Source organism: Budorcas taxicolor, chromosome 17 (genome assembly GCF_023091745.1).
Source record: "Budorcas taxicolor isolate Tak-1 chromosome 17, Takin1.1, whole genome shotgun sequence".
Lineage (NCBI taxonomy): Eukaryota > Metazoa > Chordata > Mammalia > Artiodactyla > Bovidae > Budorcas > Budorcas taxicolor.
Window position 1 is genome coordinate 16128126 of NC_068926.1, and position 17472 is coordinate 16145597.

The 17472-nt window shown below is 37.2% G+C and overlaps 1 protein-coding gene across 1 annotated transcript in view; it reads left to right on the forward strand.

Annotated features, from left to right (window-relative positions):
* Positions 1 to 17472, forward strand: part of INPP4B (inositol polyphosphate-4-phosphatase type II B) — a 723258-nt gene that overhangs the window by 534413 nt on the left and 171373 nt on the right. The window contains exon 14 of the mRNA XM_052654320.1: positions 1590 to 1698. Coding sequence (XP_052510280.1) covers positions 1590 to 1698 — 109 coding nt within the window. The remainder of the gene's footprint in view (positions 1 to 1589; positions 1699 to 17472) is intronic.

A 17472-nucleotide genomic window follows, 5' to 3' on the forward strand; every position in this document is an offset into this window, starting at 1 on the left:
TCTCATTAGATAAGTGAAAGTGGACAAGAATTTAGTGTTGGCGGTTTCAAGCGATCCCATGATCACTCGAGAAAGTTGTGATCCCCACTTCCATGAAGGAGAACGGAGTCACTAAGACAGTTAACGTCTGTTTGTGGACACCTTAGAACCCTTTTCTTAGATCTTAGGTTAAAATCCTCTGGACTAAGAAATCTTAAATTTCACACAAATCTAATATGTTGCTAGTTTAAGAAAAGATGGCTTCCCACGTGTGGTGCTCGTGGTGAAGAACTCACCTGCCAACGTAGGAGACGTGAGAGATGTGGGTTTGATCCCTGGAGGAGGGCACGGCAACCCACTCCAGTATTCTTGCCTGGAGTATCCCATGGACAGAGGAGCTTGGTGGGCTGCAGTCCACAGGAGTCTCACAGAGTTGGACACAACTGAAGTGACTTAGTGGGACTTTTAGTTGACTAGTGACTTTAAAAGAAGACAAGCTCAGAACTCCAGTAGTCCGTTAAGTGACTGTTCAGTATCTGCTTTAATGGCTGTTTAGTTTGGGTTGTTCTTCTGGGGTTTTTTTGTGACCTTGAGTTCTCTGAATGCAGCTGAAGTGTTTTCACTTGAGGACCTATTTTATTTTTAAAAAATTACTGTTTCAGGTGTATTTGGCTTGAACCACTATGAAAAAGTCATGGTATGTACCCGAAGCTAATAAAATAATTTATGTTTTCCCTGTAAACGAGATTGGAAAAACAACCAAGATGTCAATATCAAAATCAATTTGAAAAGGATCTACTATGAAATTAGATTTCTCAAATAAAATGTGGTTTAACAAGAGGGTATTCACTTAGTCTTTCTTCTTATAGGGATACTTTTCATTAGAATGTAGGATGATGGCATGTTTTGAAGTGGTAAACTTAATATGTATCAAACTTGATGGCTTTCGAGATCAAAGGATTGAGTTTCAATTTAAATGTATGGGGTTTTTATTATTTAAAAAAAAGTATCTCACTGGAAAATAGATCAAGACAATTTGTGTATTCTTTCTGTGCCACCTAAGGAAATTGCAAAATTCAATTGCATGCATTCACAATTGTGTGATGTAGTATATATAGGCAGAAAACTGTGGTGTAAGATTTTTGTAAAGGCACTAGTACCGTTTTGTCCTTGGGTCAAAGTACGGTAATATTTTGGTTCTTTTCTCTGAAACTTTTGGTTGAAAGATTGTTCATTATTGTTGAATTTCAGTAAGATTGCAAATTAAGTGATGCAAAACACAATGAAGTAAAATACACAAAAGACCAATTAATGTGTTATCTCAGTAAGTATATAGAAGAATGAGAGAACATACTGTTCTACACAGTAGTATATAATTAAGATGTAGTCATAAATCAAGCAGATATTAAAACTGGTTTAGGTGCACAGGTGGCTTTTAGAAAGATTGATTAGCTCGTCTTGCCCCCTTGAGATGTGAGTTTATTGTTATTCCTGCAAAATTAAACAGAATAATTCCTCACACTTCCCACAGTGTGAATGCTTCACTGCAAACAGCATGCTGGAGATAAATGTTTGCAAAGTGTTCATCTCCTTGTCCGTTCTTGTTACAGATGCTCTCTACGACGTCATCACCGTGGGAGCCCCAGCTGCCCATTTTCAGGGATTTAAGAATGGTGGTCTTCGGAAACTCCTGCATAGATTTGAAGCGGAAAGAAGAAAGTAAGTGACCACAGAATGCATTCATGATATTATCTTCCCTTTGGGGAAGGGTTTTTGTATACCAAGTTAGGATAAATAAGCTTGATCCATCACAATGAATAGTTCTTGACATCTCCAACCATGCCATTCAGGAACTTAGAGTTGTTGAATTTCAAAAACAAAAAACTTGAACAGAAATTACAATAAATGAAATGGCTGAAATGACTAAGCATATTACTTAATAGAGTAGAACTGTGCTAGCAGAAAATTTTCCTGGAAGCCACCCTACTAATAAATAGTATTCTAGTATCAATTATTTTAGCTCAATGGAATGATGTTCAGACAGATATTTAGCTGAAAGCATAGTCTAATTTTCTGTGAAGGCAAAGACACTTAAAGGAGAGCATGAGTCCTAATTTATGACTCTCACCCTACTAGTGATTTCCACTGTGGCCTGAGGCAAGGCATTTAACTGCCCTATTATTTAATTATTCCATTAAAAAAAGAGCCATCCATACAGAACTCTATTACTTAAGTGATGAAGTTAAAAGAGAAAACTTTCTATTCCTTATGGAAAAGGAGACACAGAAACCAAAGTATTGTCACTGTTATTTATAATTTTAATTTACTTTCTCAACCTTCTGTTTTGTTCTTAGCTACATTAAAATATTGCATTAGTACTGTAGTTTATCCCGACATGTACCAACCAAGTTTACCCTGTTATAGCCTCTGATTATGACCATACTCATGTAAATTTTAAAGAGTGTTATCCAAGTGTAAAGGGTAACTTTCTTTTCCCTTTCAAGTAGTTACTCTTCTTGAATTAAGAGCTCATATTTTGGGAATTCCTGGTGGTCCAGTGGTTAGGACTCTGAGCTTCCACTGCAGGGTGTGGGGGGAGGGACACATGTTCAATCCTTGGCCACAAAACAAAGATCCTACAAGGTGCACAGCCAGCCAAAAACAACAGCAACAACAACTCCAGTTTTGAAAGTTAGGGGGAAATAGTTATTCTTTAGTCATAGTTGGTTTAATAATAGTACTAAATAATCTGAGTGGCAAAATCAAAACCATTTTTAAAAAGCTTTATCACATATTTGTTATTCACTGTCCAGATGTTCAGGAAGAAAGCATTTAAAATAAGTTAAAAAAATAAAATAAATTAAAATTGTATAACTGGTGTACTGTTATATAAATGTACAAGCTAGCAATGTGTATATATATGTGTGTGTGTGTGTGTGTGTGTGTGTGTGTGTGTGTGTATACGTATTAATATGTCTTTCTCTTTCTACTGGTACAATACTATTAAATCAGCTAGTATTCTTATTAAGATTTTTCCAGTTTTTGTTTTTGATTTTGGTTTTAGTTTTTCAGTGGGTAGGGAATATAGTTCTGTGAGGTTGTATCACAGAAGTAAATTGGACTAACCATCACCATAGTCATCATAAATAACTGTCCCATTATCACATAGAGACTCCCTAGTGTTATCCCCTAATAGTCACACTTTTCCCCCAAATCCTTCTGCTGCAGAAAGTGGTTCCGTTGCATTACTGTTGGAACAGGGAGTGGGCATCAGAGTTCCAACTAGGGGCTCTGAGAGGAGGGTCACCTCTTATTTAATGCATGGAGGTTGGATGTCAGTTCAGTGACAGACCCCATGGGGAAGCGGATGCCATCCCTTTACTAAGATGAGAAGAGTGGAATACGGGTCTGCGCCTGAGGGCTTCACTGGGCAGGGATATTTCTCACTGTCCCCTTGCGGTGTCATCCTTTGAGTGGAGCGGTACTATTATGTTTGTGATATTCACCCTCAGGCATTTATGGTTAAAAGCTTACTGTTCTATTGGGCTACCCTTCTATTAGTCCTTTGACTTTTCTTGGGTGCTATTTATTTGACCTTTTGCTTCACTGAGGGCTTCCCTTGTACCCAAAGTGAAATGTTTAGGGGGCAAAGAAGGACAAAAAAACAAACAAACATGGAAATAATTATGATGTCATTCCTTAAGTCCTGAGGCTCCTAGCCAATCTGTTTTCTTTTCTCCATCTCTTGGTGTCTTCTGATAAATGAGTTATATATTTTGTACAGAGTAGTTTGTTTTGTTCTGTTTTTGAGGATTAGAGGGAATAGTAAAGTAGATTTTGTTTATTCCATCTTGTCTGGAACTAGAAGCCTCTATCTTGAGAATTCACTAGTTTTTGCAACCAAATTTTAAAGTGCATAATACAATTAGAAGATTGAAGATGCCCACAGGGTACATAGAATGTACTTGAGCACATGAAGCATGTGTATGTGAAACATGGAATCTAACCATATAATTTCATAAAATATCACTATATGCTATGGGCAAAGACAAATGTTAAGTTGTATATTTAAACTCTGATATTTTGAGCTTTAAATATCTGCATGAGTATCTGAATTCTCCAGCGTTCTTCACTTCTTGTTGAGATATTTATGTATATATAAACACACACACACATTCACAAACACACATACACAGAGCTCTAAGATCAAATTTAAAATAAAAAGTGAGTCCAATGCTTGTAAATGTTGATTTGCTTTAGGCTTTTCATATATGCTATTTATCCCATTGCTTTATTGAAGACTTTACTGATGAAATGCCATTTTTAAAATTAAAACAGGGAGAATGGCATTGAAACATGTATACTGTCATGTAAGAAACGAATCGCCAGTCTATATTCGATGCAGGATGCAGGATGCTTGGGGCTGGTGCACGGGGATGATCCAGAGAGATGATATGGGGTGGGAGTTGGGAGGGGGGTTCATGTTTGGGAGCTCATGTACACCCGTGGCGGATTCATGTCAATGTATGCCAAAACCAATACAGTATTATAAAGTAAAATAAAGTAAAAATAAAAATTAAAAAAATTAAAACAATAGCTTAGCCTAGATCTTAAAAATAGCAACCCTAGATCTTGTTGAGGCAATACCCAGATGAGTATAGTATCAGCCTCTTCATCAAGTGGAACGATAACCTGAGCAAACATGTCAAGCCTAAAGTGATATCACACTAATCAAATCTTTTTCTGCAGGCCTTTTCAGCAACAAATATTGCATATTTCAGCCACAAACAGTAATATAGAAATAAATATGACTATATGATATGAGATCTTATTTACATTTGGCAGGACATAAAATAGCATTAAGTGAAAGAACTTTTCTTCACCTTTTCTTTCTTTTGATAACCCCTCCCCCACCCAAAGAAAGGATAGCTGCATATTTTAGATGTTTTTAGGAGACCCACCACAGCCTTTGTTACAACTTCCCCTTCATTTATTTTCTTCTCAGCTAAGCCAATGAAATACTATCATCTAGGAACAGATGTAATTTATGTGTCTGTTCCTTCGTGATCTATTTTTTGATGAATACATTGTCCACAAAATGAAAAGCATTTTAACATAAGAAAGCCTTGCTTATAGTATTCATATAATGCAATTCAGATCACAGAAAAAGTATTTTCAAGACTACAAGATAATTAATTAGGAAGATTGATTTTTTTTTATAGCACAAATGTCTCAGTACATTAGTCCCTGTTCAGAAACCATCAAGAAATCCATGCTCATTCATTGAGCATTCAAAACCTCCATGACTTCACCCCACTGACTTTCTACATTCATTTCCTCCTGCTCTTGAAGTTGTTTCTTTATGGTACAGAAACTATTTTCTTAATGGATTTCACTTTTCCACCTCTTCCCCTTTCCTCACTCTGTTGCTGTGTACAAAAAATTGCTGTTTTTATCTCCCCGCTGTTTTTCATTTCTCTCTGTAAAAATCATGTACGTAATCCTGTTTGAAATTCTACACATGGTCCATTCTAAGACTCCCACTTTCTCCATCATGTCTTCTGGATTTCTCAAGTCAATCTGATTCTTTATCCTAATGTTTTATTTTTACTTCACATAAAGTTTCATAGGTCACAGTTATGGTGTGCTAGGTTTGTTCTAGTCCAATACTTTTATAACAGTTTGTGATTTCCTTAACTAAGAGATGACGTCTTGAATTTTAGATCTTCTGGAATCTTCCACAGAGTAGATTCCACAGATAAAACTCAACAAGCATTGCAGTTCACACAAGTCTGATTTAAAGTGCCAAAAACTTCAGTGGGAGATAAAGTTTAACAAATAATCATAATGCAATAAGGTCAGTATTATATAGAGCAGGGGTGCTCAACCTTGGCTGAAATTAGAATCACCTTTGGAGCTTTGAAATATTCTGTCTATGCTGGGATATTAACCTAGACATATTAAGTCAGTCCTGGGAATGGAGTCCAGGCATTGTTAAGTTTTAAAAGCTTCCTAGGTGAGACTGATGTGTGTCTAGGGTTGAGAACCACTGATACAGATGTAAGTGTGAATAGTGCTGGGAGAAGACAGAATGGTGTAGAGGCTAGAAACAGGAATAGGAGCACAGGTGAGTTAAACTTGAAAAATGTATAGAACCTCAATTAGTCTCTATCCGGAGAAAAGAAAATCTGTGCAAAGGAATATTTGTTGCAATACAGCAAAAAAGCCTTACATCTTGTTACATAGAAATTTTACTTTTAAGAATCCCTCCCTCCTTAAATTGTTACAAAATGGAGCCAAAGATGGGGATAAAGCAGTAAGAATTTTGATCTGGGAAAGCTTGGGCCTGAATAACATGAATGAATAAAACCAAGCATATTATAGAGCTTTTCATGCTTTCGAGATGAGACTTTTTAAGAACCAAAATGCTAATTACTCATATATTATATTTTGGTGTGTTTTTTTTGTTTGTTTTTTAAGGTTTTTGTTGTAATAAAATATTGGTAACATATAAAATCTACCATTTTAACCATTAAAAAATCGTATTAAAATATAGTGTACTTACAATGTTGTATTAGCTTCAGATGTACAACAAAGTTATGCACATATAGGTGTGTATAAATTTATATTCTTTTCACAAAACTCTTAATTTTGGTCTTTTTAGGTATATATATATATATATATATATATACACACACATATACATGCACATGTATATGTAGATAATGTATGTATATGCATATGTGTGTGTGTGTATGTATACATATACTACCTTAAAAGACCAAAATTGCAATGTTTGTAACCCAGGTATTCATTTGTTCATCACTTACATGTTCTTGGATTCGGTGATTTACCTAGACTCTATTTAGAAGCTTAGAGATGCCTTTCTCAAAATATGAATCGATTCTTTCTTTCCAGTATTACTTAAAAGAAAGGGAAAATTACCATGACAACACATATTTTGCCTGCTTTGATCATTTCTAAATTCAGCTGGAACCTCTGATTCACCCAGAACTTTCACTGAGTAGGATCATGACCTAAAGGCATAGCCCTTTCATTAAGATAAAAAGGCACCTCATGAAAACCAAGAGCCTTTGTAAAGAAGAAGAAAAGCCAGTGACAGGCAGTGTTCACCTCTCAAGAATATTAATTCCCTGTGATCTACCTGTTCATTAAGGACAAACTCACAGCTAACTCCCTGCGAGAGATCTTAGTGTCAAATGCCTGCCTTGAGTATCTACCACGCCTTTCCCTCCACTACCCTCAGCCCCTCAATGTGCTCCCTCAATCTGTTGATAATGTTGATTATCAACATTGACAGCCCCACCATTTCTAATAGAAGAGAGAAAGAAATTATTTGGAAAAGTCAAAAGGAAAGCAAAGTAAAATTTTACCGATAGATATGTTATAGCCTGTTTTTGAGTCGATACGAGAATTTGGAGGAATTTTCTGAAGGAAGGTAAAACAATATGGATAGTTAAACAAACCAGCCTTACCTTTTATGAGCTCAATTTTCCTTATTATTGGAAGAGAAATCAATAGAATTTCCTAGTTCTCTATTATAAATTGGAGATTTCTTGGTTATCACATTAAGGAAAGAAGTTCTTTGTAGCCTGGAGTGTAACAAACATCCAGTAAACCAGAAATGGGAGAATTGAACAAAATCATACCACTAGGTTTGAAATGTATTCTTCAGGATAGAATTGCTAACTGCTGCTTAATAGGAGTTAAAACATAAATTAAAATTTTTCATTAGTGGTATAAAGCTGAGGTGTCTAAGCAAAGGAGTCAGGGTTTTTCAGCTCTTCTTTTTATGTACTTTCTCCAGTAACATATGAACAAACTAGACAGCAGTTACAAAGATACTTATTTTCAAAATCTTTACTTTCATGCTTGAAACAATATTCTTATTTCTTTTTATGAAAGGGAATGACTGATTCAAATGTATTCATTGAAAGCAGTAAGACTGCATTCGTGTTTAATTTTGAGAGCCAGTTTTCTCCCCTACTTGGAGCTCTTTCTCTATCTCTACATTAGTCTCTGGATTTCTTTCAGAAGTTCAGCTTGTTACTCACTGGCCGAGTAGTTTAAAGACTCACATCATAACTCTGTATAAATCCATATATCATGTCATATATCTTTTAAATGGAAATGTTTTGATATTTTAGTGATATATATATTTTTAATATATTGCTTGCTATTGACAATTTTCCAATTTTTAAAATATGTTTATTGGCAAATGTAGAAAAGTCAAAAGCAGGAAGTTAAAATCACCCATAATCTTTGTCCTCAACAGGATAGTTATTGGGAGCATATTGGTACCATCTCATCCAATTTATTTTTTTATATGTAATCTATATCTTTGTGTCTTTTCTGTTATAAGTTGAGAAGTTCAAAATGGCTTAAAATGACTAATTCTTCAAAGTATATTAATTGAGTCTTCTTAATTTAATAATCCTTATGTGTTTTTGGATTTTGGAAGTCATGCCCAATACAACAAAGGTATTCCATTTAGTAAGATCAGTCTTACAGGTTACAGCTAAAATTCACCTCCTGTTCACTTTTAAATACATTTTTCCCTTTTGGAAAAAGCACCTTATAGCATCAAAAAATAAAGAAAAATTTAAAATATAATAAAATCATACAGGCCCTATAGAAATAAGAAGTGTGAATAAAAGCCTTATCCATCCTTTTTTTCATTTGAACTCTGTCCAGTACTTGACAATACATCGTCTTCAAGGAGATAGGAATTTAATTTTTGTGTTTATTATAACTTGATTCCTTGGAGGTTTATTTACTTCTTCCAGTGAATCAGTTTCTCCTTGACCACTCTCAGCTTTCAAGGTTGTTCATATTTGACAAATACAACACTAGATTTGCCAAAACTGTGTACTGGCTTTTCTCAATCAGCGTATGCTTTTCTATATGCAACCCCCTGTATACAACAAATATTCAAATATACGTGGGTTCTAGGTCTTGCACATCTATAGCATGAAGTCAGGAAAGAATAAAACAATTAAATAACCCTGCTGAGGCTTGGCCATATACTACAAACTAAATGAAGACGTTTGCAAAGCACTGAACTAAATGTACTACAAGGGGACAAAGGGCTTCTTGCTATGGTGTCTCAGACGGTAAGGAATCGGCCTGCAACGTGGGAGACCTGGGTTCTATCCCAAGGTCGGGAACATCCCCTGGAACAGGGCATGGCAACTAACTCCACTGTTCTTGCCTGGAGAATCCCCATGGACAGAGGAACCTACGGTCCATGAGGTTCCAAAGAGTTAGACACGACTGAGCGACTCAGCACAGCACATATGATCTGAAATGAATTTGTAATGCACTTTTTCTCCTGCTTCATTCTCTTTGTAATTATACAAAAATAATATTTGCTTGTCGCACACAAATTCAGAGAATGAAGAAGGTTTTAAAAAGTTTGCCTTTTCCATTTTCCTTCCCCTGAGTAAACCAATCTGAACAGCTTAATGTATTTTTCCCGGTGCATTTTATTCTAGGTAAAAATATCAGAGTTTTCAGTGATCATGATTCTTGATCTACTAACTCAGGTCATGAGAATGTAATGTTCTTGACTTTCCTATAACTCAGGTTAATTTTTCTGGTTTTCATTCTGGGGCAGGGCAGAAGCTTTCATCTCAGATAATTCATAGACTCTGCTCCTTGTGTGGATTTGAATCCTGGCTTGGGCATTTACTGGCATTGTGACATTAGTCAAATTACCTCACCACTCTGTACCATAGTTTCCTCATTTGTAATATACAAATAATACTGCATACAAATAATACTGCAAATATACAGTATTATTACAAATAATACTGCATACCTGATAGGGTTGTTCTGAAGATGTGGTGACTTCATATACACTGAACATTTATAATGATACCTGGCACATAATTAGGGCTTAATAAATATTAGTTCTTATTCATATAAAACATGTAAACAAGTTCACTCAAAAATGTCCCGACAACCTTCCGTTTCAGTACATGTAGATCTCATTATTTTTTTAAAAGCTAACTAGGGTTTTACTGATTAAATGTAGCATAATTATCTGACCAATATAATATTGGTTGTCGTTTAAATTGTTCTGTTTTTTGTTATAATTCTCTATCTTTGCAAAGTTCACCCTTATTCTTATGTTTCTGAAAGTTTGTTTCTTTTTTAATAAAATTCCTAGAAATGAAATTTATTAGTTGTAGTGGTTACGTGTTAGAGATGCTATATAATGCCCTCCAGAAAGTGTTATATCACTGGGTATATGATGCTAATTGCCCACATGTTCTTTAAAAATTTTTTTTTATTCAAGTACAGTTGATTTATAGTGTTTTGAATATATAACAAAGTGATGCAGTTATACAAATATATGTGTGTACACATATACCCCTGAGAGCTCAGTTGGTAAAGAATCTGCCTGCCATGTAGGAGACCCCAGATCAATTCCTGGGTCAGGAAGATCCCCTGGAGAAGGGCTAGGCTACCCACTCCAGTATTCTTGGGCTTCCCTTGTGGCTCAACTGGTAAAGAATCTGCCTCCAATATGGAAGACCTGGGTCCTATCACTGGGTTGGGGAGATTCCCTAGAGAAGGGAAAGGCTACCCACTCCAATATTCTGGCCTAGAGAATCCCATGGGCTGTATAGTCTTTGGACACGACTTTTACTTCACTTCACCTTACCTCACTTCATACACACACACACATACACACACACACACATACATCCTTTTTCAGATTCTTTTCTATTATAGAGTATTACAAGATATTGAATTAGTTCCATGTGCAATGCAGAAGAAGGTCCCTGTGCCCACATATTCTTAGGCATTGGGCTTCATACACCATCTCTGTGCTAAGCCCAGGCATGGATCTTTAGATTCAGACTTGTGTTCGTAACCATTTAGTAGACAGCTCCACGTCAGTAGTGTCATCCACACACCTCAAAGTCAATGCATTCAGCCATCTCTCATCTTCTTATCCACAAACTTTTCTTAGGGACTGTTTTTCTTAATTAAGACACCACCAGATGTTCAACTTCAAAATGCAAAAATCCTGGACTACTTTTCTTCCTTTGTTTCCATTTCAAAAAAAAAAAAAATCAGCTTTGTCATTTCTTGTTTCTCAGGAAGTCATTAATTTCCATAGTCCCTTGTGGTTTAGGATAGTCCTAATCTGTAGAACCAACATCTTTTAAATGTTCTACTGCCATATCTCTTAGTCACTCTCCATCTTCCAGACTGGCTCTCATCTCACTTGTTATTCTCAGCTTGCTTGAAATGATATTTTTAAAGGCAAATATGATCTTGTGATTTCAGTGTTTTAAACATTTCAAAGCTGCCTCTTGCCTGAAGACTAAAGCCCAAGGTACATAATATTTTCACATGTAATCTGAACCTGGTAACTCATTGAAAACAAATCCTACTGACAGTGCAGGAGACACAAGTTCGGTCCCTAGGTTGGAAAGATCCCCGAGAGGAGGAAATGACAACCCACTCCAGTATTCTTGCCTGGAGAATTCCATGGACAGAGGAGACTGGCGGGCTACAGTCCATGGGGTCGCAAAAGAGTCATGCGTGACTTAATGACGAAACAACAATCTGACCCTGACTTCTTTTCCAGCTTCGTCTTTCGCCACTCACACCATCTTCTCCTCCACTCACACCACTCCATGGTGAACCAGATCAAAGTCCTTCTGTTTCAGTTTTGCCTTGAAGTCTTCACTTCCCTCTCGCAAGGCCACATCTGTTTTTAACCTCCAGAGTTCCTAATTGCCTCTCTTCCACTCTATGCTGTGTGTGCCAGGGCACTGACTATGTCTGCATCCCGAGGAGCTGATTTGATAAGTGTCCCTTGAAGCAGTAAGTATACGAGGGTGCAAATGAAAGAAGTGAAAGCTTTGTCTGTCGTTGGAGTAAAAGGAAGAACAAATTACTCTGCTTAAAGAGACCACTGTGTCTGAATTAAGTGACAGAAACATACGGGCACTTGTGGCAAACGACTTGTAGACTTTGAGACAGCCATTTGTCAGCGATTACAGTGTTTGTGTTTCCTCATGCCTGACTAGGAAGGGAAAATATACTTTTATATGTTCTGAAAGAAGGAGCTTTTTTATTTTATAGAAGACATTTTTATTTTTATAAACATAGCCAACTTAAAATCTGGTTCAATATTGGTCATGCCGTAGTGACTTTGACCCTTAAAATTTAGCAACCCTCTTCCAGCCACGTACCTAGAAGCTTGTGAAGCCAGGTATGTTCTGAAGCAAGAAGCACTCTGTCAAGTGTGACAGTTCAAGCTTCTTAAAGATTAAATCTTTCCTTTAGAGAAAATGAATTTAATTGTAAATGCAAACAAGTTTTCTAAATGATAATAGAATGTTGAGTGATAATAAATTAAGTAAAGAGAACAGTGTCTGAAAATGCTAAAACACATAATCTTAATGGTGTGATCTCAGAAAATCACAGAGTAGTTACCCTATAGTTTCTTATATACACTGTCAGTTCAGTTCAGTTCAGTTCAGTCGCTCAGTCGTGTCCGACTCTTTGCGACCCCATGAATTGCAGCACGTCAGGCCTCCCTGTGATCACCAACTCCTGGAGTTCACTCAGACTCACGTCCATCAAGTCAGTGATGCCATCCAGCCATCTCATCCTCTGTCATCCCCTTCTCCTCCTGCCCCCAATCCCTCCCAGCATCAGAGTCTTTTCCAGTGAGTCAACTCTTCGCATGAGGTGCCCAGAGTACTGGAGTTTCAGTTTAGCATCATTCCTTCCAAAGAAATCCCAGGGCTGATCTCCTTCAGAATGGACTGGTTGGATCTCCTTGCAGTCCAAGGGACTCTCAAGAGTCTTCTCCAACACCACAGTTCAAAAGCATCAATTCTTCGGTGCTCAGCCTTCTTCACAGTCCAACTCTCACATCCATACATGACCACAGGAAAAACCATAGCCTTGACTAGACGGACCTTAGTCAGCAAAGTAATTTCTCTGCTTTTGAATATGCTATCTAGGTTGGTCATAACTTTCCTTCCAAGGAGTAAGTGTCTTTTAATTTCATGGCTGCAGTCACCATCTGCAGTGATATTGGAGCCCCACAAAATAAAGTCTGACACTGTTTCCACTGTTTCCCCATCTATTTCCCATGGAGTGATGGGACCGGATGCCATGATCTTTGTTTTCTGAATGTTGACCTTTAAGCCAACTTTTTCACTCTCCTCTTTCACTTTCATCAAGAGGCTTTTTAGTTCCTCTTCACTTTCTGCCATAAGGGTTGTGTCATCTGCATATCTGAGGTTATTGATATTTCTCCCGGCAATCTTGATTCCAGTTTGTGTTTCTTCCAGTCCAGCATTTCTCATGATGGCTGTAGCTGTGGCTTATTTCTGTTGAAATCATTAGATTGTTAGAAATAACGGTCACAACCTTGAAATTTTTGAAGAAAGATAAATATATCATCACTCTTAGGAAGATAATTTGACTTCACAATTAAATATTTTCATTTCACACAATTATTAAGATATGACTTTTTGTTTTATCTCAGAAGAAAAAGTTAATTGGTAGGAATATTAGAACTTTACAGTTAAATGTGAAATATGCAGCAGGCTACAGAAACATTGTTTTCTGATTACTTAAAGCTATGAGAAGAAAATATGGTTTGATGACTTATTTTCTATGAATCAGGAGTTGCATTTCTTCTTTACCATAAACCAGAAAAATGTTTAAAATCATGACATAGTTATGTTATTTTAACTAGTATGCATTTAATCTAAGGAAAAATACGGAGACTTAGATTAAATCCTGAGTAATTTCCAACATGTTCTTTAAAGCTCTCTGTGTCTGTGTGTTAGTCGTTCACTTGTGTCTGACTCTTTGCAATCCCATGGACTATAGCCTGCCAGGCTTCTCTGTTCATAGGATTCTCCAGGCAAGAATACTGGAGTGGATTGTGAATTCCTTCTCCAGGGAATCTTCCTGACCCAGGGATTGAACCCAGGTCTCCCACGTTGTAGGCAGATTCTTTACCATCTGATCCACCAGGGAAGCCCTAAAAGCTCTCTATTAGCTTAGTTATTTATAACCATAATCCCAAAATCAGAAAACAGAAAAGAAAGTCACCTACAAATTGTTGTTGTTTAATCACTAAGTTGTGTCTAATTCTTTTCAACTGCATGAACTGCAACACAGCAGGCTTCCCTGTCCTTCACTATTTACCTGAGTTTGCTCAAACTCATGTCCACTGAGTCAGTGATACCATCCAACCATGTCATCCTCTGCCGCCCCCTTCTCTGAATTTAATCTTTCCCTGTATCAGGGTCTTTTCTAAGAAGTCAGTTCTTCACATCAGTGACCAAAGTATTGAAGCTTCAGCTTCAGCACCAGTCCTTCTAATGAATATTCAGGGTTAATTTCCTTTAGGATTGACTGTTTTGATCTCTTTGCAGTCCAAGGGACTATCAAGAGTCATCTCCAGCACCACATTTGGAAAGTATCAACTCTTCAGCACTCAGCCTTCTTTATGGTCCAACTCTCACATCCATACATGACTACTGGAAAAACCATAGCCTTGACTAGACAGACCTTTGTCAGCAAAGTGATGTCTCTGGTTTTTAATACACTGTCTAGGTTTGTCATAGCTTTTCTTCCAAGGAGCAAGAGTCTTTTAATTTTGTGGCTGCAGTCATAAATCACCAGAAAACTTAAAAATACTCTATTTTCCAAAACCATAGAAACTAATTCTAGAGTACCTCATTCTTTGCAAGTACTGTCATTAGTGAAAGTACTGACTTTACAAAGGGCTTCCCTGGTGGTTCAGTGGTAAAGAACCCACCTGCCAATGAAAAGACATGAGAGGCATGAACTTGATCTCTGGGTCGGGAAGCCTCCTTAGTGGAGGTCATGGCAATCCACGCCAGTGTTCTTGCCTGGAAAATCCCATGGACAGAGAAGCCTGGCAGGGTACAGTCCACGGGGTCACAAAGAGTTGGACACGACAGCACACACACACTAACTTTAAAAAATGTACACATGGGATCTATGTCATGGAAAAATCACACAGTTGGCTTGTGTGACGAGAAAAATAGTGTCACTGCATAATCTTTATTAGACGAGACCCTGCCTGAACTATTCCAATGTCTTCTTCCCTGTCAGGAGGCTTGTGTAAGTGAGTAGTTATTGCAGTGTTTCTGTTGGAGAAAGATGGCTTGGCTAGGATGGTTTAAGCACAGGGGGAGAGAAGGGGATCCATTGCAGAGATATTTTAAAAGACTCGGCAATTGTTTGGACTTTATGTGTCTGTTTGGAATGGGAGGTAAAAATCCAAAGGTGTCAAGGAACATTCCCAGGCTTCTGTCAATGCACCTGGACAGGGTGGTGCCATTCACTGCGCTTTGACTTAGGAACTCCAGCAACATAGAGCAGCTGAAAGAAAGGGATAGAGAAGAGCAGAGAGAGAGAAAGAGGGGATAAAGGCTGAGAGCCAAACTGGAAGGACACTTGTCACTGTGTCAAGTCATGACAGCTCATCATATAGGCTAAGAGGATGGCAGGTTTGGTCTGGAGAGGAGCACGATCAGGTGTGCGTTTTGAGTTACTATATGGAGAGAACTAACAGGAGCAAACAGGCTATTACAGTAGTACCGATGGGAGGAAGTGGGTGAGTACGGAGTTGAAAATTTAAGGACATTTTTATAGGATTTAAATCCAAATGGATGAGGAATTGCAGTAACTCAGCAGGGTTGAAGGGCTCTTAGGCTTCTGGTTCATTTCACTGGGTGAATGGCCAGGTCACTCGGAAAGGGAATCTAGAAATTCCACCCTTTGTTTCCAGTGCTTGCTTAATAAGATCAGTTGTCTATATTCAATGTGAAAGGAAGTTGGGGAAAATAAAATTACTGAGTCTGCCGTTTTTGCAGTAAAGAATCTTTTAAGACTTAGAACTTACAAGGAATCTCAGAGATTACAAATTTCTCTATTTATTTTATCAGTGAGGATAATGATTTTCAAAGACTGAATTGCTCCTGCAGCTAATGATGTAGCTGGAAAATCAGACTTCTGTGCCCACTCTCAGGTTCCATATGCATTCATCCTCATGCTATCAGTAGATTTTCAGCATGAAATGTATATGCTCTTAATAAATGAATAATGTTAGTTTACAGATGACCTTTCTAGGAATTGAATAGAAATTTTTAAAACTTTGATCTATTCAACTCTTCCTGGGCTGTTATGAGAACAATATAATGTTCAAAGTAAATTAAATTATCTATACTATAAAATAGGGTGCTTGACTAGATAGAGTAGTTTTACATGCAGATCAGTTCCTATTTTAATCTGCTCCTATATAGTAGGCAGTAAAAATATTTCTAAGACTCTAGCTTCACTGTGGGGCTCCCCACATGGCACTACTGGTAAAGAATCTGCCTGCCAATGCAGAAGATACAAGATATGCACACTTGATCCCTGGGTTGGGAAGATCCCCTGGGGAAGGAAATGGCAACCCTCTCCAGTATTCTTGCCTGGAAAATCCCATGGGCAGAGGAGCCTGGTGGACTACAATCCATGAGGCTGCAAAGAGTCAGACATGACTGAGCGCATGCACACACACACACACACACACGCACACACACACACACACACACGACCTCACCGGTTCTCTGTCTGCAACCTTCCAAAATACACCTCAGGAAAACCACTTATTTAGGAATATACATATAATAAAAATAATTTTTAAAAAGGCAAGTATTTTATTTCAGGTGTTCATAGTCTATTCATAGTAGTAAAATATTAGAAACGTCTTGAAAGAATATATTTAAGAAAGCTATTCTGCATTACTAAAGTGGAACACTGTGTAGTTATTTCAGTTAGTATGTGGATTGTTAGGTATCGAGATATATATAAGATGTGTTTGCAAGAAAACATGAAATCGTGTATACACAGAGGAGATGCATCAGTGAATGTTTTGGAAAGGATAACAAATTTACTTAGAGTGGTAGAGGTGGATAGAGAGTCCTGTTCCCTTTAGGACTTTCCTCTTTGTTTTCCATCTTTCCTTTCCTTCCTTTCTTTCTTTTTTTCTTTCTTTAGTTATGGAATAAGAAAAATGTCTTTCTAAAACCCTTTGCCCCTACCACTTTCAGCAAATATGGAAACACTAGGTATCATGAAAAAAATCTCCAAAAACAAAATACCTAGAAAATTTGCAATGTGACATTCCTTTTCATTGCTCCTTTTTTTTTTAATTTATTTTTTAATTTGAGTATAGTTGCTTTCAATGTTGTGTTAGTTTCTGCTATACAAGAATGTGAATCAGTTATAAGTATAGATATATCCCCTCCCTCTTGTTGCTCTTCAACAAAGTTCTGACCTCTTAGAAATTTGGAGAGCTATAGTTCTGAGTAGTCAGTAAACAAAGCCTGAAGCTGTGGTTACCTGGGCAATTTTTGTACACATTTAGAATGTAGAGCCTTAGATTTTCAAGGACTTATGGGAAGC